The sequence below is a fragment of the Cupressus sempervirens genome, chromosome 6 (genome assembly GCF_028749045.1).
Source record: "Cupressus sempervirens isolate cs-2001-9-10 chromosome 6, ASM2874904v1, whole genome shotgun sequence".
NCBI lineage: Eukaryota > Viridiplantae > Streptophyta > Pinopsida > Cupressales > Cupressaceae > Cupressus > Cupressus sempervirens.
Window position 1 is genome coordinate 672,135,871 of NC_143123.1, and position 21,543 is coordinate 672,157,413.

General features: G+C 39.2%; 2 protein-coding genes across 3 annotated transcripts in view; both read left to right on the plus strand.

Annotated features, from left to right (window-relative positions):
• LOC149553974 (indole-3-acetaldehyde oxidase-like) overlaps positions 1-21,543 on the plus strand; it is a 234,801-nt gene that overhangs the window by 191,366 nt on the left and 21,892 nt on the right. The window lies entirely within an intron of this gene.
• LOC149553977 (uncharacterized) lies at positions 5,855-8,919 on the plus strand. Its single transcript, XM_089789307.1, has 6 exons — positions 5,855-6,365; positions 6,486-6,718; positions 6,836-6,988; positions 7,074-7,474; positions 7,579-7,984; positions 8,120-8,919. The coding sequence occupies exons 1-6, from the start codon at positions 5,947-5,949 to the stop codon at positions 8,443-8,445; spliced, it is 1,938 nt and encodes a 645-aa protein (XP_089645433.1). The 5' UTR covers positions 5,855-5,946; the 3' UTR covers positions 8,446-8,919.

Here is a 21,543-nt window from a genome sequence, read left to right on the forward strand (position 1 = left end):
AAGACAGGAATAGATAGTCCGCGAAAAGAAAAGGCAAACTGCGAGAAGCTGTACGCGGGCCCGCCCACAACAACCATTGCCCGCGGGATAGGTGTCCATGGGACAACCTTCCCACGGAGCAGTATTCTGCGGGGGTCTCCATGGACAGGGTTCCTTTTTTTCCAACTTTTTTTAAAATACTTTTTTTGTTTTTTTTCTTTTTATTTATTTATTTTTAATTCTGAAAAATACAACTCAATTTTGCCTCTAGACCTCGCTATCTTGCGACGATGACAGAGTCTTCCTTGCATGGTACATCTTCAGCTTTGACTCGTTCACTGCCTGAGGCACTTCTTGTCCATCCAAGGTCCACACTTTTATAGCTCTATTGTCACCTACCTCCTGGATTTGGTATGGCCCTACCCATCTGACGTTAAACTTTCCTGGTTTGATCTCATTCTGTCCGTCATACTTCAGTACCAATTGGCCTGGCAAAAACCTGTTGAGTTTCAGGTGCTTATCATGCCATGCCTTACGTCTGTTCTGTGTCGCCTCTGTGGCCCATTGTGCCAATAGTTGCTTCTCCTCGAGCTTATTTAGATTATGCAACCTCTCCCTCAGGCTTTTCATGTCGCCTAACTTGTTTTCCAGCACGATCCTTAGGCTTGGTATCAAGAACTCTGCCGGTATCACTGCTTCCTGCTCAAACATTAGTTGGAATGGTGTATGCCCCATTGTTACCTTGTACGCCGTGCGATATGCCCATAGAGCAGAAGGTAGTTTTCCTTCCCAATCTTCACCTTCAACCGCACAAGACTTGTAAATAATTGATACAGGGATCTTGTTTGTAGCTTCGGCCTGTCCGTTTGCTCTCGGATAGTACGGGCTCGATAATGAATGACAGATCTTGAATTCAGTGGTGAGTAGTCTGATAACATGGTTAACAAAGTACTCCCCTATCACTTGTTAACTATAATGGAATCCCGTACGTGGTAATGATCTGCTCATAAATAAATTTATTATGCTGACGGTTGAGTTATTCGATAGTGTGTGTGCCTCCACCCACTTGGTCAAGTACTCCGTTGCGACAACAATGTATTAGCACCTTCTAGTCTTGCTCACCTTCAGAGGTCCAATGAAATCCAATTCCCATCGTTCAAAGAGTTCCTGCGCGTGTGAGGGGTTAAGTGGCATAAAGTCTTTTCAGTGGCTTCCTGGCCTGTTGGCAAGTGTCACAACCAATGACCCATTCCCGCGCGTCGTTGTACACCATTGGCCACCACAATCTTGCTAGTAGTATCTTCTTTGCCGTGGTGTCGGGTCCCATATGTCCACCTGCTGGTCCCTTATGTGCTTCCTTCAATACTTTCGGTATTTCCTCCTCCAACACACACCGTTTGAGAAAGTGATCCGGCCCCATTTTGTACAGCAGTCCATTAATCAACTGAAATGTGCGGCTCCTTAATACCAATTTTCGTCTTTCACTCTTTGGCATCTCCTTCGGTGGCTGTCCTGTGTACAAGTACTCCCCAATATTGGTATACCATTTTGGCAGTACTGTAATTTGTAACAGCTGTGCATTAGGGAAATCATCATTCATGCCTCCATCCGTTGGTTAACCTGTTTTAATCCATGACAGATGGTCTGCACTGACATGCTTCTTCCCAGCCCGTACAACAATTTTGAAGATGAATTCCTATAGCAAAAGGAGCCATCGACTAATTCTTCCTTGTATGACCGGTTTATTTACCAGGTACAATAAAGCTTAAGGGTCCACATAGAATACAAATGGTGTCGCCAACAAGTAGTTTTGAAACTTCTGTATTGCGTAAACCATGCCCAATGCTTCCTGTTTTGTTGTGTTGTAGTTCTATTCCGCTTTTGATAACAGTCGGTTGGCAAAGTATATTGGGTGATCTAGCCCATGGCTGCCTGTCTGTGCCAAGGTTGCTCCGATCGCATAGTTGGATGCGTTGACATGAACATGAAATTCCTTATCCCAATCTGGATATGCCAAGATGGGTGTCATAGCCAATCATACCTTTAGTGCTTCAAATGCTTCGTCATGTGCCTTCTCCCATTTGAATGATTCTCCTTTGCACATTAACCTATCCAACGGGTATGATACCTTGGCAAAATTTTTGATGAACCTTTTGTAGTAACCTATGTGTCCCAGGAAAGATTTTACCTCCGTTACGTTGGTGGACGGCTGCATCTTCAATATGACTCTTACTTTGTCCGAATCCGTCTTCAATCCTTCCTTACAGACTATGTGTCCGAGCAACCTTCCCTACGGAACCATAAACCTACACTTCTTCGGATTCAGGGCTAGATGCACTCATCAGCATCTCTCCATACATTCGCCCAGTGCTGTCAGATGTTTGTCCTCGGCGCTGAATATTGACCAATCATCCAGGAATGCCTTGAAGTTCCCGACGGACATTTTGTCAAAGATGTGCAGTATGATGCGTTGGAATGTAGTAGGTGCATTGCACAGGCCAAACGACATCTAGCTATATGCGTACACTCCCTCCTCTGCAATTGAAATCTGATTGTATCTAGAAAATCCATCCATGAATGAGTAAATCTCGTGTTTGACTACCTCCTCCAAGGTGCTGTCTGTAAATGGAATTGGAAATGGATCCTTGATCGTGACTGCATTCAAGCATCTGAAATCAACGCATATCCGGATCTGGGTGATGTCCTTCAGTGAGATTACTATGGAAGACACCCATTCACTTCTTTGCACCTTGAAAATAATATCGGCCTCCAGCATCCGGTTGATTTCCTCCGTAACCCGTGCCGCGTAGTTCTTGTTCATCCTGTAGGGTCGCTTCCTTACAAGGACTGCACCTTCGACCAATGGGATGCGGTGTACACACAACTCCGATGGTAATCTTTTCAGATCTTTGTATGTCCATGCAAATACGTCTTTGTATTCCAAAAATATCTTGAATGCCACCACTTTCAGTACTGGATCCCAGTTATCTCCTACCAGTATGTTCCTTGGTTCGGCCTCATCTCCCAAATTCATCGTTTGCAACGTGGCTTCATTGTATTTGATGGGCTCCCCCTCAGTGAATGCATGGGCGGGTGTCTCATCCAGCCTTGCATCCCCTCTTTCATTTCTCTGAATTCTCTTGGAAATTCATCTCCATTGTGGCCTTCCTCTATTGTCAGTACGTTGTAGCTTTGGAACAGCTCATAGTCCTCTATTTTTCAGTGGTAAAGATCGTTGACAGAATCCAAATCATTGTCTGTTGATCCTCCTTCCAACTGTAGGACTCCCTCTTGATCTGGTTCCATACGCTGCCTCCCTTCATCTTCTTCTTCAGAATTTGAGGACAGAGCTTCTTCCCCCCACCATCTGGGTGTGCATATCAAAGACGAATATCCGCCCTTTTCTCTGAAGCGATAAAGTGTTTTTCTTGTAGTCATGTTCAACTCTGGCTTGAATAAGCCATCCGCGACCTAGAATGGCGTTGTATCCTTTTCTCTTCAGCGGGATCACGACAAAGTTGAGCAGGAATGGTTGTGTGCCAATCGTCACCGGTTGTGCCATCAGGACACCAAGAGGTTTAATGCCATGTTGGTCCGCTGTCAGCAACTAGAATGTAGGTGGCCACAGCGTCAGCTGTCCCAACCTCTTCCAGGTATCCTTAGGTAAGACATTCACGTCGGACCCTCCATCGACAATTGTGTCCGTCAGCACATTTCCCAGAATCCCCATCTCGACAACTGCCAGATGTCATCCGGATGTGAGGGCTAACAACATTGGGTCTTCTCCATCGGTGGCAATTTCCTTCCCTATTCCTAGTTCTCCTGGTAACTTAGCAGTTGGCGCGATATTTGTGAGTGCTGATCAGAGCTGAGGCATGGTGATCAACAGATCATTGATTTTGACGGGTACCTCCATTTGTAGTATCTTCTGTACAATATTTTGTTCTGCGCAATTCCTTGGTGAGGTGCCTGTGGTGTCCTTCAACTGAGATGTCTCCGCTTGTGTTGCTTTCTCAATTTCCTTTCGTACTCCCTCCGGTCTCTTCTTTTCTTCCGCCGGGTTGGGGTATAGTTTTGCTGATTTCCGCATGGTTGCCAGCACCTCCTCTTCGTTCGTCTCGATGGTGATCAGATTCACTCCAGACTTCGGGCACTTGGCATCTTCATGATTGCCGGATCCGCACCATTTGCATAATAATTTGTGTGTTTGTCGTTGTACAATTTCGGGCAAAGTGGCCCCACAAATTACAGGCTCGGCATTGAACGATCGGTCGTCTGTTCGCATCGTACTGAATTCAACTCTGACTGTCATTGTTATTGTTATTGTTCGCATTGTTGTTGTTCTGCCCACGTCTATTATTTTTGTATCCTCCAGACATGGCAACCTTCGTGCTTGTGTTCCCGCTCCCTCCAGATGCGGAAGCCTCTTGTGCCATGAACACATGTTGAGGTCCTCTGGTTTTCATGTTGAAGGGGCATTCTTTTGTGGAATGTCCCATGATCTGGTAGATGTCACAGAACTAGTTGTTTGGATAGGATCCCTTTATGTGACCTTTTGCCTTACATTCTGTGCACCATAGTTCGCTTCACTTTGTTTCTTTCTGCATGTTCTTAAATTTCTTCATCATCCGGATCATGTCCTTTTGGAGAACTCAGACCTTCTTGCTGCTATTTTCATCATCCTTGCTCTCTTCTTCTGAAGATGCCTCGTCGTCTGACTCAGAGGAGCTACTCTTCTTCTTCTTCTTTGTTTTTTGCTCACTTTCCAAGTTCATCACCTGATTGTATGCTTAAGTGTATGACGACGGCGGCACAATCTTCATCTTCTTCCGCAACTTTGGGCGTAGACCTTCAACAAACCATCTTTTCTGTAACCCATCTGTTGGCTTATTCTCCATTTTGTTTATTAGGTCTTTTAATTTCCTGGCGTAGATTCAGACAGTTTCCTTCTTCCCATGTTTTGTGTTGTATATTTCGGCTACGATCTCATTTTTGTCACAAAGTAGTTGAAATTCTGTGGTGAGGTCCTTTTTAAGGTTGTCCCAAGTGGTTAATTTTTGAGGATCTGTATCAGCCAGAGTAACGAGAATCGCCATAAAATCGCCTGAATCGGCGATTCGGCGATTAGATTCAGCAATGGCGATTTTTTTGGAGTTGGAAATCGCCATTGCCAATTTCTTCAAGTGAATCGCCTGAATCGCCGATTCAGGCGATTCAGGCAAAAAATCGCATGAATCGCTTGGAAAAATCGGCAGGAATCGCCCGCGGCCAATAAAGTATAGAGTTGTAAAATTTTAAAAAATTGCTTGGTTTTTTTACTTTGTTTTTGACCATTTCTCTTTGTTATAACCCTAAAGGGCCTTCTATTTATTTAACATGAGTAGAAGAGAGGAAAAGTGAGAGAGAAGAAGAGAAAAGAAAAGCCATAGGTTTCTAACCGGCAAGAAGAAAGAGTACAAAAGAGATCAGCAATCCATTTGGGGAGGCCATCAATTGCATTGGGAGCATTAGGGAGTCAATCTCAACACTCCTCAACTCATTTGCAAGAGGTAAGTGCTCTTTTTTTTTTTGCATGTTAGTGTATTATGCATTTTTTGTTAAATTTTTATAGTTTTCAAGATTTTTAGTTTAGATTTTGAATGTTCTTTATTTTTACTAAGTTGCAAACTAGGGTTTGTTGTTTTGTAGCTTTTATTAGCTTCAAACTTTGATATTTTACATATAAATTTTTATTGCAGCAGCCTTTGCTTTCATTTTTTGCAAATTCGCAATGGGTAGAAAAGATGAATGTTGGAAATATAACGAAGAGTTTCCTGGAAGAACCAAATATCAAACAAAATGTATTTTTTGTAAAGAAAAATAACTTCTGGGGGTATTTATAGATTGAAATACCACATTGCTGCTATACCTGGACACAATGTTACAATTTGCACTCACCAAACTCCTGAGGCAAAACGCACTTGCTTAATGGCATTAGAAAAAATTGAAAAAGACAAAGCCAATAGGAAAATGCAACTTGAAGGGTTAAGGGGTATTGGCTCCCATGTTCCCGCATCCGCATCTGCAGCCGCATCCACATCTGCATCTGCATCAGCTTTTGCATCTGTAGGTTGTGTTGGAGAGGGTTCTTCTAGGCCTCCTTTTTATCCTAGTTCTTCTGCTCGTGCTAGTGCTAGTCGGTCACATACTGAGACAGAGTCCCACACCAACCTATTGCAGCCTAGAGTGCGGAAAAACAGAATGGATAGTTACTTTGTGCCCCGCACTACTCCTGGTTCCCAACCCACACTTGAGGGCATGGGTTTGAACAAGGAAATTCATGATGCTGCCAGAAAGGAGATATGCAAATTTTGGTACTTTTGCAACATTCCATTTATTGCAGCCAGGTAATTGATTCTTTTCGTTGTTTTCTTTAAAGTTAAAATTAAAAGTAAAAGTAAAACTTTAATTATATTTACTTGTTTTATAATTTGAGTCTTTGACATCTAAATTTTTATTTGTGACAGGGCTCCTTATTGGCAGAACATGATAGACACGGTTGCTATTTGTGGTCCGGGGTTTAAAGCCCCAACTGAAGCTGAGTTGAGTGGATACCTCTTGGATGAGATGGTAGAGGACATGAGGGCTGAGCTCGAGGAGAACCGAAAGGAGTGGATTGCAAAGGGTTGCACCATCATGACTGATGGTTGGACAGATAGGAGGAATAGAACACTCCTCAATTTTCTTGTATCCTGTGGAGGTAATTGATCATTCTACTTTCTTACATACATAATTGTAAATTTTGATTTGTTGAATGCTAATTTGTTGATGATCCATTTAATTTTAATATTCTAATTCGTTGTTTTGTTACTTGTAGGATATACCATGTTCATCAAATCCATTGATGCTTCCGCACATGTAAAAAATGCCACATACTTATGTGAGGCTATTGAGGAAGTCATAGTAGAGGTGGGAGAACAAAATGTGATCCAGGTGGTGACGGATAATGCAGCAAGTTATGTTGCTGTAGGTAAACTTTTAACTTTTCAAGTTTTGAAAATAAATTTATTTGAATTTTGAAATTTGAATTTCTAATTGACTTAAAATTGTTGTAGGTAAACTTTTGATGGAGAGGCACCCCACCATATTTTGGTCCCCTTGTGCAGCACATTGCATTGACCTCATGTTGGAGGAAATTGGCAAACTTGAATTTGTCAAGTCATGTGTGGAAAGGGCAAAAAACATATGCAAATTCATTTATAATCATTCATTTGTCCTTAGCACAATGAGGAAGTACACAGAAGGCAAAGAGTTAGCTCGCCCAGGTATCACGAGGTTTGCCTCGAATTTCATCACCTTGCAGTCCTTGTTGACATCAAGGGATGAATTGAGGAGCATGTTTGTTGGGCGGGAGTGGATTTCCTCTTCCTATGCTACGACCACTGTAGGGATAGATGTGGCGGATTGCATATTTGATGAGGATGGTTTTTGGAAACCCGCTAGAGAAATCCTGCGGGTAAATTTATTGCAATTTAACATTTAGTATTTTACTTTTACTTTAAGTTATATTATTTTATATTTAAGTTTTGACTCAAGTTTTTTGTTTTACTTTATATGTAGGTCACTGAGCCCCTTGTAGCTTTGCTACGAACTGCTGATGGGGAGAAGCCCTCTATGGGCTACATTTATGAGGGCATGGATAGGGCCAAGGAGGCCATCAGAGCCCAATATGCAGGAGTGCAGGAGAGGTATGGCCCTATTTGGGACATCATCGATAGGAGATGGCAGAATCAGCTCCATCGACCCATCCATGCAGCAGCTTACTTTTTGAATCCGGCATATCGTTTCCGTCCTGAGTTCAAGGCGGATGCGGAGGTTCTCACTGGCTTATACACAGTGATTCAGAGGTTGAGTAGCGATGAAGATAGCGCTGCTGCGATTGTTGAGCTAGACCAGTTCAACAATAAAGAGGGGCCACTTTTCTCTAGCAGGATGGCCATAAATGCTCAGACAACACTACAGCCAGGTAAAAATTAAATAATATATTCAATGTTCATGAATCTAGATTCTAATCTTAAAGTTGATTATGTAATTTTAGAGTTAACTTGTAATTTGTAAATGAGACTAATTGTTTCTATTTTCAATTTTTCCCTTATTGCAGATAGATGGTGGCAAATGTTTGGGGCCACAACCCCAAAACTTCAAAAAATTGCCATTCGTATTCTGAGTCAGCCAAGCAGCGCTTCTGGATGTGAGCGCAGTTGGTCCATGTTCGAGCACATCCATTCGAAGAGGAGAAACAGGTTGACAGTGCAGAAGTTGAATGATATTGTCTTTGTTCATTACAACCTCCGTCTTAGGATCAGACAGATTTTGGGCACTGACTCCTCTCCGATCATTCTAGAGGAGATTGATCCAGAATCAGAGTGGCTCACAGAGGTTGTGGATCTAGTCTTCACTGAGGAAGACCGTGTGTGGGTTGACTAGGTGGATATAGAGGCTGAGGCAGCTAGAGCACGTTCTTCAGGCATTGGTAGACGCACACGTGCACGCACAGGCACAGGCCCTAGCGACGTTCATGAGCCCATCTTACATGCGGGAGATATGGCTCGGCAGTCCTCTAGGACCTACATTAGACGCCTTGCTACTAGGCAGACTGGATACTCAGAGGCTGAGGCTGAGGCTGCAGCCGAGCTTCAGGATGATGTTGAGGATGATGATGATGACTATGAGTCTGAGGCTTGAGCTGGAGCCTTGTTTTTATATTTTGTTTACAGATATTGATACTAAATCATTGATAGACATATGTTTCAAACTTTCATGGATCTTCATCTTAGATTCTTACATACATTTATGATTTGATGTCTTATGGATCATCTTACATACATTCTATGATTTAAATCATTGTGATCATTTGATTTCTATTTACTTCAGCTAGCCTACAATTTACATTTTAGATAACATAGTTACATATGTGATGGATTTTATGTTCCATGTTTATGTATGTTAAGTTTTAACTTCTATTTGATGATGTTATAGTGTGTTTAAGTTATATTCAATAAAGGGTGCATGAAATAAGTTTTAAATTGTTAAAATCTTTAAATTTAAAGGGTTTTTTCAAATTTGCCGATTCATTGCCGATTCATTGCCGATTCACGATTTGATTCGGCCTTGCCGATTCCGATCCGATTCCGATTCTTGTTACTTTGGTATCAGCGAACTAGTCAATTGCAACATCTCGTAGGGTGGCCGGAAACTGCCGAACCCATTCATTTGTATCAGTTATGCCATTTGCCCTCCAAATCATTTCGCATGTTTTACAATGTTAGATCAGATCAGCCATACCATCGCCATCAAACTTCGGCAGCTTTTCCTTTGGTCCTGCCATCACTACTGGATTTCGTGCACGGGTGTTGTTTGGTCCTACAATACTAATGTTGTTCACTCCCACACCGGCGCTTTGCACTCCCACACCGTGGCTTTGCACTCCCGTTGGCGATCTATACTCCCACACCGGCGCTTTGCACTCCCACACTGGCGCTCTCTCCAATAGTTGTCTTATCTTCAACAATTGTGTTCTCTGGTGAAGAAGGGTCTTCCCATTCCGGAAGTGTATCACGGACAAAGAGTTCACTCCACGCTCGTGCTCCCTCGGCACTCCGAGCCGTGCGAGTTAATTCCTTTCCATTTGGATTCTCTTCCCTCGGCGAATACAGGTTCAAAAATTCCTCCCTTGCTTCTTCCACTAATTCCACCTGATGTCGAGTCTCCTCCAACAATTCCTTAGCGCTTTGGTGTCCGTCCACAATCTTCTGAAACCTCTGTCTGTGTTCGGCCTGCTGTGCCAAAATTAAATTTCCTTGAGCTGTGTGGATTTCGTCTTTGTCCTTCAGCTTATTTTTGTTTTTGTTTAACTGATTCGGCATCAATCTTCATTCCAGCCTTTATTCCAGGTCCATCGGGCAACGACGCCAAATGTTTACTGCATAGATTAATTGATCAACGCACACAGACAATAGACAAGAATAGCAACAACATAACTCCTTGTATTAGTCACATATGTCAAGAGATTACAGGCAGAGCCTAAGATAAGATGATTTACAATGATCCCAGATGGGGTATAAATACTTCCCAACGAACCTTCCCAAAGGGGTCCGTTGGCTACATAACAATCCTAATCTACCCATCAGCTACACAATCTTTACCGACACCATGAACCTGTCGGCTACACAATTTCTACCAACGACAGTTGTGCTTAAGGCGATCGAGTGTGATAAGAATGTGCAAATGCTTTAGGATCTATATTTTGTTATTTTGGCAATTTTTTGGAGTGTTTGACTATGTTGAACATTTACAAATCCTCATTAGAATGGGTTTAATAATATTTTCCAATATTTTGCAATGTTATTTGATATGAATGGTCATAAAACATTTACATAGTTATAGCTGATAGCCTGACTTAGACTTGAATTTGTTACTAGCAAGGAACATCCAAGCTTTGTTGCTACTAAAGTTACAAAATTGATTCGGACAGACTATGGTATTTGGAATCATGAGATTTCATTAATTTGTGATTACAAGAACTTGACAAAGGTTCTACTCAAAAAGTAGGACAAACAAAAGACTAATGCTGAATATTATGATAGTTGTCATAATGAGGTTTTGTTGTTATTGAAGTTGTCTATTGAAAATGACTTGATTCCTGAAGTTCAAAGTGATGAATTTGTTGCAGATTTGTAGACCAAATTGTGTGATAAGTAGCATGCTTTGGAAGCAAGCAGATCATTGTTTTTGAAGAATCAACTATACTCTCTCGGTTGCTGGATGGAGGTTCAATTTCCTAGTATGCCATGCATCTTAAGGATATGCATGATCAATTAGTGTCTACAAAGAAAAAAGATAGATGAAGATATGGTCAGCATAGTACTAAGAGGGTTTCCAACATCTTATGGAGCTTTTGTTAAACTCAACCACTTGACTTTGACATAGTGTCATCTTTGCTTCTGCAAAAGAATGAAGACAGATGGAAGTTGAAGTTTTTCATTTACAAGATGTATAAAACACTTTTGTTGCACAGCTCAAGGGACACTAATAGAAATCCATCAACCAAAGTCAACACGTAAATAGTAAATGTAGGATCCACATCCAAAGATCATCGTAAATGTTACTATTGTAACAAAAAGTGGTCATATTGAAATTAACTATTAATAAAGGAATAAGGACTTATTGAACAAGAAGCTCAAGCTGAAGCATTAATCACATCTGAAAACATTGAGGAGTGTGACACTGATGAACAAGCAGTTGATGAGGAATATGAATTTTAAAATGATATCGTTGGGTGTGAGTGTCATTACTTAATTGTAAAAGTAGCTTTCAAATTGTGTAACTCAAAGTCTATTGTTAATTCCATAGTTCCAAGAATCACGGCGATTCATGCGATTCATGCGATTCGGCGATTCGATTCAAGCCAAACGATTTTTTGTGAATCGGTGAATCGAATCAGCGATAAAGGGTTTATGAAATAAGTTACTCACTAAATTTCAAGGGTTTTTTAAATTTTCCGATTCATGGCCGATTCGATTCCGATTCATGGCCGATTCACGATTTGATTCGGCCTTGCCGATTCCGATCCGATTCCGATTCTTGTTACTTTGGTTAATTCAACCTCTTGTCTTGATGGATGATGTAGGATAAAAGAGGTGTCGTACCAAATCTCAATCCAAACATCAAGTTGTGGAATAAACCGCTAGGAAGGTATGAGGGTTTCTAGTGTACTCGTATTCTAGCTTGACGCTGAGATAGCACACAGGTAGTTTGACAAATAATGGATTATCTTGATTTAATGTGAAGGTTGAGGGAACAATGACAAGATTGATTAATTTCACAATGGATTTTTTGTAAATCTCTTTGACACATGATGCAACTTGTAAAATTTCAGGACAGGTCCATAAGAAGAGGCTGCTTGATAAGTTGTTCTTAGAAAGCTATAAGATGAAGTAATACATAGACTAAGCAGATGGATCTAAGTTTATCCCATACATTGTGTTTATTTTCAAACGTCAAAATCCTACAATATCCTTAAAAGGAGCCTGATTTCTGATTCCTCTTATTTAAGGAGGAAGAGCATACTCTCTATTCCTTTAGGATAGCTAACCTAAGACCCTTCTAACTAGTAGTGATGTTGAAGGGATTGATATTGTTCACTTTTTTGCTTTGTAATAGTAGATAAGGACACCTTTTATAGATCAATCCCTCACCATTTTCCAAAGCTAGGAGACGAGTGGCTTTAGATTTGTCATAGTATGCTGGATACCTAGCATCACACTAATTTTTTTAATCAAAATCTAAAGAAACCTTTTCTGGATAAGATGCCCACTATGTGATGTATATCTCATTGGGTGGACCCTGATAACTCATAAAGAGGAAAAAGGTGACTGACAAACATTTGGGACTGTTACATGTGGAGCACTACTTTACAACCCAAAGAAGGTGCAACAAAAGCTCTTTGATCAAATGAAGGCTTGGCATAATTTGACCCATCCGGGAAACTTAAAAAATTTCGGAAACCTGTCCCTTGTCTCTCTCATAAAATTAGTGTTTGAATATTGATAATTTGATAATTTGTTTAACTTCTACTCTCATGTGAACTCAATTCAAATTATTCAACACAAATGTTATATGTGAAGGTTCTATAATATATATAAGCATGCTTTATCCATTTTCTTATATGTATATTTCAAATTTTCCTATATATTTATTTAATTTTCCCTATTTTTATATAGTTGTCTCCATTGCCGTTCCCTACCCTAGGAAAAAAATCCTTCTTGGAAACCTATTTCACTATTCTCTCGCCCTCCCATCTCCTAAACCCAGGGTAACATAGCTTACTACGTGTTTACAATAAGTTAGTGAACTTGCCGCTTTTACAGTGGTGTGGACCACCCTCAGTTTTTCTTTATGGGACTTGAGATGCCCATGAGATTAACAGTCTTAACCTTTAGATTGACTTGGATTAGGAGTCATATCCCTCTAGATTTACTCTGTGAGGAGGTGTTGCAAGATCTAGTTCTTTTGGCATAATCCGTTGATAATATATGACACAAGAAATGTTACTTTGTAATGGATGAAGTAGACTAGATGGTTCCACGTAGACCCATGTAGGAATTGGGTTCTATCAAAATTTACAAAACCACTATTGAGGCATGAGCTGGGTGGAACATTCTCTTTGTCAAGGGACAAAATTATCCAAAAACCATTTATTTATTACAATAGTCTTAGCAGAGTCAAATGTTAGAGTAAACAATTTGAAGTCATAATTGTGCATTGTAGGGATTTGAAGATCTTCATTAGGATAAGGTCCTTTAAAGAAGTAATCGACATGCACCATGTTATTTTTTATTTTGGCTTCCGGTTATCGGATGGCAATCACTTTAGCAATGACAATTGACCATTCGGTATCAAATGCTTCACAACTTTCTCCTTCTTGGACTCTATACGTTTCTCGTGAGTATTTACTATTATTTGATTTTGACATTTGCTCCTTGAAAGACATAATTCCATAGAATACCTTGTTGACTCAGGGATCTTCTTGCAATAAAGTATTTGAGTCTTTGGTGCTTATTGCTGAACTAATTGCATTCTTAGGTCTATTGAGGCAGTGCTAATGCTGATATGGAGACCTTCATGGATCAGTTCTTTGAACATTTTGATTGTTCCTTGTTCCATCGATGCTCATCTTTTGAGAAAATCAGCAAACAAATTCTTATTGCCTAGTAAATGTTCTATCCCAAAGTCAAAGGCATCCAAAAACTATGCCTAGAGAAGTAGTCTTTTTATTTTATTTTACTTTGTCTTTGGATTCTTTCTTAAAGAATCCTCTTATTTTCTATAGATCATTTCTTAGGAAGAATTTCTTGTCTACAACAAAGAGATAGAAATGCTTTAGAGTGTTAACCACATCAAATATTTGTTTATGTGTGCTATGGTAATCAACTTCACTTCCTTTGAAGGTGCTAGAAATATATCTAATAATTTCTTCCTTGCCTTTTGTTGTTTTCTCCTTAAGAATTTCTACCAGGTGCTATTACTAGCATTTGTTTCAATTATTTTCTCTCCTGATCCTGGTCATTGATTCATTTGATGGGATTATCATATATCTGAGTCTAGATAGGTGGATTTTTTATAAGCAATTCATTTAGCAATTTCCTCATTTGCAATGTTGGCATAAATTCAGGTGACATAATTTACCAATTCCAAAAGTTGTTGTTGAAGGTATTTCTAGGTTTCGACCTAGAGATTAACAATATGAGTAAGAAGTGTTGTAGAGCCTCTATTTTCCCCACCATATGAAGACAAGTGCCAATGAAAACAATATTGTGATGGACAAATTGACTCTTTGAAAGATTTAAGGCTAGACCATGATGTCGACAAAGAGAGGAATTGTTTGAGATGGTCATAATGGGCAAGAGGACTTTGACTAAACACAAGAATACCATCAATATATGGAATGACAAATTTGGAATATTGGTGAAAGATGAGATCCATATGTTGCTGAAAATTTGTGGGAGTAGTTAAAATGCTGAATGGGAGAATATTCTATTCATAGAGACCCTGTGGTAATAACAGTTTATTTATAGCAATCATCAAGGTGAACTGCTATTTGCAAAAATCCTTTGATTAAATCAATTTTGGAATATATTTTACTACATTGAATAGATTGCTAAATGTGATCTTTGGTGGACAATGGATGTTGGTTGTCTTCGAGACAAAGCTTTTAGGGTTTATAATTGAAACCATTTGATTTTCTAGTAATTCATTTCCATTCTCAGTAAATTTAAGAACATATAGGTCGTGATGACAAAAGAGTGATGAGGATGGAGAAATGAGGCCCTGAGATAGTAAATCTCTTATTTCCTTATGAAAAAGTACTTTTTCAGCTTTACTTAAAAAGGGAATAGTTAGCTTTTCTTTTAAGAAGGATTTCCATACCTGTGGGGTCTCGATTTAGGGAGTCTGCAAGTGAGATCTTTGTTATATTTGCCAAGAAACTTGGACATTATTGTGTCATGGAATCCTTTCTTAAGATGTTCTAGCTTGTCATGGATCTTTTCTATCTATTGAACAAACCATACACACTACTGAAATGAGTGCTCCCGTTTCCTCAAATGGAATCAAAATCAAGAAGCAACAACACAAATAGAGGAAGATCCTTTTTGCCAAGAAAAGAGTTAAAACCCTTGGATGGAATGAGCAGTCTAGTTGGAAGAAGCAATCAAGGATGCATTTGATAAGGGTAAATGCAGATAACTAAAACTCCCTTCCTAGAACTAATACCTAAAATTCATTTTCCAAGCACAAAAAATACTAGCTAGCATTCTTTTATGATATTGGTGCTGATATCAGTATTTCAATATTCAATTATTTTCTTGTTGATCAATGGCTTGAAGCTAAAATTGAAATTACCTTTGAAAATGTCATACTTCTAATCCCATGTGTCAAGCCCCCACAAAATTTCAAATTGGACATTGGGACAGCTCACTTTGTCTAGTATGAAATAAATGGATATGGTGGAACCATTGGAAGTCACAACATATCACAATGGGGACCCGTCACTATATTTGCCAAATTTTGTAGCGTCAATGGACAAGGTTTACCAACTCAAAGAAATTATCAATTGATGAGCTTAAGGGGCTTTCTAATAAATGGTTCACAAGGCACAACACTTGGTGAAGGTTTTGCAAATGGGGTTGCAAGTAGAGTGGGTTTAACCACGGTGGAAACTCTGTAGTTAAGCGCACTCGAGCCGGAGTACTACTAGGATGGGTGACCTCCCAAGAAGTCCCAATGCTTCACCTTTGTGAACATCACCTAGATCCAATGAGTGCTAAGTGTTCTATTTATTCTCATGAGAGATGGATTCATGTGTGAATCACTACTCATGGGTAAATGAGTCTGACTCAAAAAACTACATAGTTAAATCCTGATAGAAATATCACAATTTGACTTGGTGTGGAAAATATCTCGTACTTATCAATTGATGAGCTTGAAGGGCTTTCTAATGAATGGTTCATAAGGCACAACACTTGGTGAAGGTTTTGCAAATGGGGTTGCAAGTAGAGTGGATTTAACTAAGGAGGAAACTCCGTAGTTAAGTGCACTCAAGCTGGAGTACTACTGGGATGGGTGTCCTCCTGGGAAGTCCTGGTTCTTCACCTCTGTGAGCATCACCTAGCTCCAATGAGTACCAAGTGTTCCATTTATTCTCATGAGAGATGGATTCATGTGTGAATCACTACTCATTAAATATGGGTCAATGAGTTTGACTAAAAAAACTACACAGTTAAATCCTGATAGCAATATCACAATTTGACTTGTTGTGGAAAATATCTCCTACTTATCAATTGATAAGCTTAAGGGGCTTTCTAATGAATGGTTCATAAGGAACAACACTTGGTGAAGGTTTTGCAAATGGGGTTGCAAGAAGAGTGGGTTTAACCATGGAGGAAACTCCGTAGTTAAGCGCGCTCGAGATGGAATACTACTGGGATGGGTGACTTCCCCAGAAGTCCTGGTGCTTCTCCTCTGTGAGCATCACCTAGATTGAATGAGTGCTAAGTGTTCCATTTATTCTCATGAGAGATGGATTCGTGTGTGCATCACTACTTATGAAATATGGATCAATGTGTTTGACTCAAAGGACTACATAGTTAAATCCTGATAGGAATATCACAATTTGACTTGCTGTGGAAAATATCTCCTACTTATCGACTCAAAGAACAAGAGGCCCTTTCTATGAAAGGCAATATCCTTGAAGCATCAAAAGCAGGATAGAAACATCTAATTTGCTCAATTGACAAAAAGATCCATGATAAGATAGAAAAGCTTAAGCAAGAATTCTATGACATAGTAATGACCAAGGATCTTGGAAAACTTAACAAAGATCTCACATGCTGACTTCCTTTCATTTCCTCTCAAATGAGATCTGATAGGTATGGAAATCCTTCCTAAAAGTAAAGCTAACTATTTCCTCTAAAGTAAAGTTGAACATGAACTTTGCCGAAAAAAAGAAATAAGCGATTTAGTGTCTCAAGGCCTCATTTGTCCATCCTTATCACCCTTTTGTTGTCATGCCATGTATGTTCCTAAATTTGTTGATAATGGAAATGAATTATCAAAAAAATCATTCATGCCATGTATGTTCCTAAATTTGTTGAGAATGGAAATGAATTATCAAAAAATGATTGGTTGTCAATTATATACCCTTAAATGTTTGTCTCAAAGACAACCAACATCCATTGCCCAACAAAGATCATATTTGGCAATTTATTCAAGGTAGTAACATAGATTCCAAATTTGATCTAACCAAAGGATTTTGGCAAATAGCAGTTTACCCCAATGATGGCTATAAAAAAACCTTCTTTGTACCCGAGAATCTCTATGAATGAAATGTGATGAAAATATTGTCATTGATGTCAAAGATATGAGAATAGTGTGAGCAATGTCAAAGTTGTTTTGGAAAAGCATTGGATATATTGAAGGTATTAAAAAAATCAGTGTACAAATTGTTGGTGTAATATTAGCACTAACTAAAGATTAAAATAGAATTAGACTGTATTGATAGTATATCAAGTTAAGGACTGTGCATCAGATATATACATCAGATTCATGGAGAACTGTGTGGGAGAAATAGGGAGATAAATTAAGATTACTGGCACAAAAACAATGATGCATATATTGAACCTGTCATAATCAGAGATATGAATATTAGTTCATACAGAGATAAAATATATACACAAACTTATATGCATTAGCAAAAGACATCAGCACAAAAAGAGTTAAATGATTGAGGCTAAAGAAATATTGGAAATGCAGATCAAAAGATAGAAATGAGCTTGAGAAATTGGCGAACCGGTTGGTAAGGTAGGTGATGATACTCAGCAATATGTTGTCAAACAAGCTCAACAATGATGATATGATAGATAGATAGATAAAATTTTAACGTCCATGAGGCTAAAAATAGCCTATGGGACAACAAGACAACTTAAGCAGACTTAAGTAGCTCTGTTCGTTTCTTGTGCAGGATGATGATGAGCCCACCCAATTGCACAATGTACTCTTCATTGAATAGGTTATGCCAAGAACTGTCACATATAGTATCCGCAAATTTATCTCTGCTGTCCTTGTAGGCCTCGCATTCTAAAATAAAGTGCTGTTCAGTTTCCACTTTCCCAGAATTGCAGAATCTACAAATTCTCTCTTCCTAAGCCTCCTTTGGCCTCTTCCAACGCCCGGTCTCACAACGAAGTTGGTGAGAGTTGGTTTTTAGCTGAGCAATAAGAATTTTAGCCCTTAAAGAAATGTTGGCTCCTATGTACGCTTTTTGGAGTTGATCACAAGTGGGGTTGAACTCATTTATATAATATATTTTCTTCCTCCCAATCTCACTTCCCCAATTTCTCTTGTAGAATTTCTCCATAACAAAGACCTCTATTTCTTTATTATTTGTGGGGCACATATTGAATTGAATATTCCATTTACTCATCCATTTGATGTTTTGTTGCATCCATGTCCTTTTTCCTTACATAGTGTATCACTAAAGACAACTTTAGGCCATCTATCCTCTTCCATTTTTTCGATTCTTTTTAGATAGCTTAAAAGGAAAAGCATAGCAAGTGCCTCGATAGGAGCAACCCCCATTTCACTTAGCATGATATCATATGGAACAGTGCTTTTGATTTTAAACTTGCTTGTGATCAAACACTTTTGGATTCCTTTGATTTGTTTCCATTGTGCTATAGTAGTGTTGCTGGCCCATAATTGACAGCCATAAAGAACAACCGACATCACAAGAAGACCGAACAAGGTTTTGATAGTTTTCCAATCCCACAACTCCGCTTCACGACACCTGTTTTGAAGAGCATAAAAAGCCTTCCACCCACCTAATGTCCTTTTATGCCTGCAACTAGACCAGCTTAGTTTTTTATTGAAATTGATGCCAAGGTATTTATACTCCGCAACTTCTTCAAAAACACTTATGTTGTAATAAAACTCATGTTGATGTTGTTTTTTATTATTAGAGAAAATCATAACCTTAGTCTTGCTGATATTGACCTGCATCCCCACCATTTTGCAAAAACTCTCAAGAGAAGATAGATGATCTTGCAAACCACAGGCAGATTTGGCAATCAAAATGAGATCGTCCGCATATAAGAGCAGCTTTATAACAAATTCACCTAGCTGAATGCCTTCACCCTTTTGCATGTTTAACCACTCTTCCAGTTTGTCAATATATAAACCAAACAAAGTAAGAGATAAAGGGCAACCCTGTTTGACCCCGATATCGCTCCTAAAACATTTTGAAATGCCATCTGAAGTTCTGATTTTGATTTTCACCTCTTCGTACATCCTATGAACAGCAGCTTTGAGATGCATAGGAATCCCCAATTCTTCCATCCTGAGCCAAAGCTTGTGTCTAGGGACAGTGTCAAAAGCGTTTTTAAAGTGAACAAAGCAACAAAAAACCTTTTCCTTTTTCTCCCACTCTTTTTCAATAATGTGTCTCAGAGTGACACAGTGATCCACTGTTAAGTGCTTTGGCCTAAAACCAGCTTGCCCTTTAGCACGTTTATGGTTTTCTTCTGTCCATTTGCTAATCCTAGTTTCTATCATGCTGCCAAAAAGTTTAGCAAAGAGGGGATTGATCATTATAGTCCTGTAGTTGGAGGGGTTGTTAACATCACCACTCTTAAAAAATGGTATTGCAAGGCTGATTGTACAATCTTTCGGAAACCCTTCTTGGCAGATTTTGTTGAAGATTTCAGTGATGTGTGGTGCAAGAGTTTTCATACCCCACTTCAGATATTCTGTTTGAAGCTCAACAAGGTCTTTTGCTTTACCTCTACCCAACTTCTTAATCCTTGTCTTTATCTCTTGCATAGTGAAAAGATTTGTAGTATTGTTGACCAAAGGTGGCTGTCCCACTCCACCCTCTTGTTCATAAAGTTTCTTAACATATTCAAACCATTGGGTGACAATAATATTATTTTCAGTTTTCTTTTTCCTTGGTTGGAGTTCTTTCCAAAAAAGTTTGGGGTTATTTCTGCCTAAGAAAATTAGCTCCTCTTTGCTTGTGAACATAAAATCGGTTTTCTTCTTCTTTAGGATCTGTTTGTAGGTCTTAATGTCAAGGTTAGTTTTATTTGACTCCCTTAGGTTTTTCCAAGCCCTCTTGCATTCCTTGTCAAACCGTGCATTGGCTGGAAAATAATTAGTTTCAAATTTTCTATTTTTAGCTCTCTTGCATTTTGAAAGAGCTTCATGAATCAGATTTGATAAATCATGACTATTAACAACATGCTTATACATAGGGTGTCCCATACAAAGTTCCTCAAGAGTAGCTTTGAAAGTGTTACTGTTTTTTGAAGTCAACAAAATTCTACCTTGAGAAGGGGGGTGTTGAGGGCCTTGGTTTTTTGCCCCACTCCGCCTATCCTTTGCCCAATACAAATTTATGTATAGCGGTCTATGATCTGATTTGAGACCCAAATGTGCTCTCAAATTTCGACTTCTTCAATATTCTCATACAAATTTTGTGAACAAATTACATAATCTACCATACTTGCCTCGTTGTATGTGTTGCAAGTGAAATTGCCCGACTTAACCCATCTAGCCAAACCATTACAAATTATTAGATCAAATGTGCCACATAGAGTGATCAATTCTTCCCCAAAATGATTGCAGCCTTTAGCATCCTCGGATATTATTTCCCATTGATGATTTCTCTCTTCTGTGTGCCAAATAGGGTTATCATTTACTTTGGAGCTGAAAATACTTGCTTGCCAATTTGCTGTCCTAGCATTGAAATCTCCAACAACAAGAACATCCCCACGCTGCGAAAAAACATCTTTCTTTAACGTAGCATAGGGGTCATTGTAATCTAAGCCGCACTTTTTATAAGTTTTAGATACCTGTGGAACAAAGTAACAGGTTGCAATCTTGAGAAGAGTGTTATTTTCCACGATTTTGAGCCATATAAATTGTTCATTAGAATCAGTCTTTTCCAACTGAATGGCATGACCTTCTCTTTCTTTTACTAGAACCATTATACCTCCATTACCTTTACCATTTCCCACTGCCTCATTCCACATTGCTAGCTTCCAGTAGCCTTCAAACAGTGGGGTCTTACATCCCTCATGCTCATGTGTCTCTATGAGACAAATAATGTCTTTGCCTTCTGCAATAGGTCCTAACCCAGGCTCACGTCTCCACGGATAACCTCTGCAATTCCAACAAACTAAACTTAAGGATGCCTGGGTTGAGCTTGATTGCTATTTGTTTTGATGTGGAAGACTTGGAGTTGAGTTATTATCACTAAGTGTGATTGTTGATCTTGTTGTATCGCTGCATGCTAAAGTGTTTGTTGTTGCACCTATCTCACCTTTGTTGCCTTCTTGCTGTCCTTCATTGGGGCGATGGCCAAAATGAGCAATGATTGCTTTTCCCTTGAACATCCAAGCTCTTTTGCCTTCATTTCTAGCTGTTTTGATTTTTGCCATTTCCATCTTTCTTTCTTCTTGCTGTCTCATA

Bases quoted from the DNA above. Each gene is read 5' to 3' on its own strand.
- LOC149553977 (XM_089789307.1), top strand. From the start codon at position 5,947: ATGGCATTAGAAAAAATTGAAAAAGACAAAGCCAATAGGAAAATGCAA. The intron at 6,719-6,835 runs GTAATTGATCAT...TGTTACTTGTAG, and splicing joins TTTTCTTGTATCCTGTGGAG to GATATACCATGTTCATCAAA. The intron at 6,989-7,073 runs GTAAACTTTTAA...AAATTGTTGTAG, and splicing joins AGCAAGTTATGTTGCTGTAG to GTAAACTTTTGATGGAGAGG.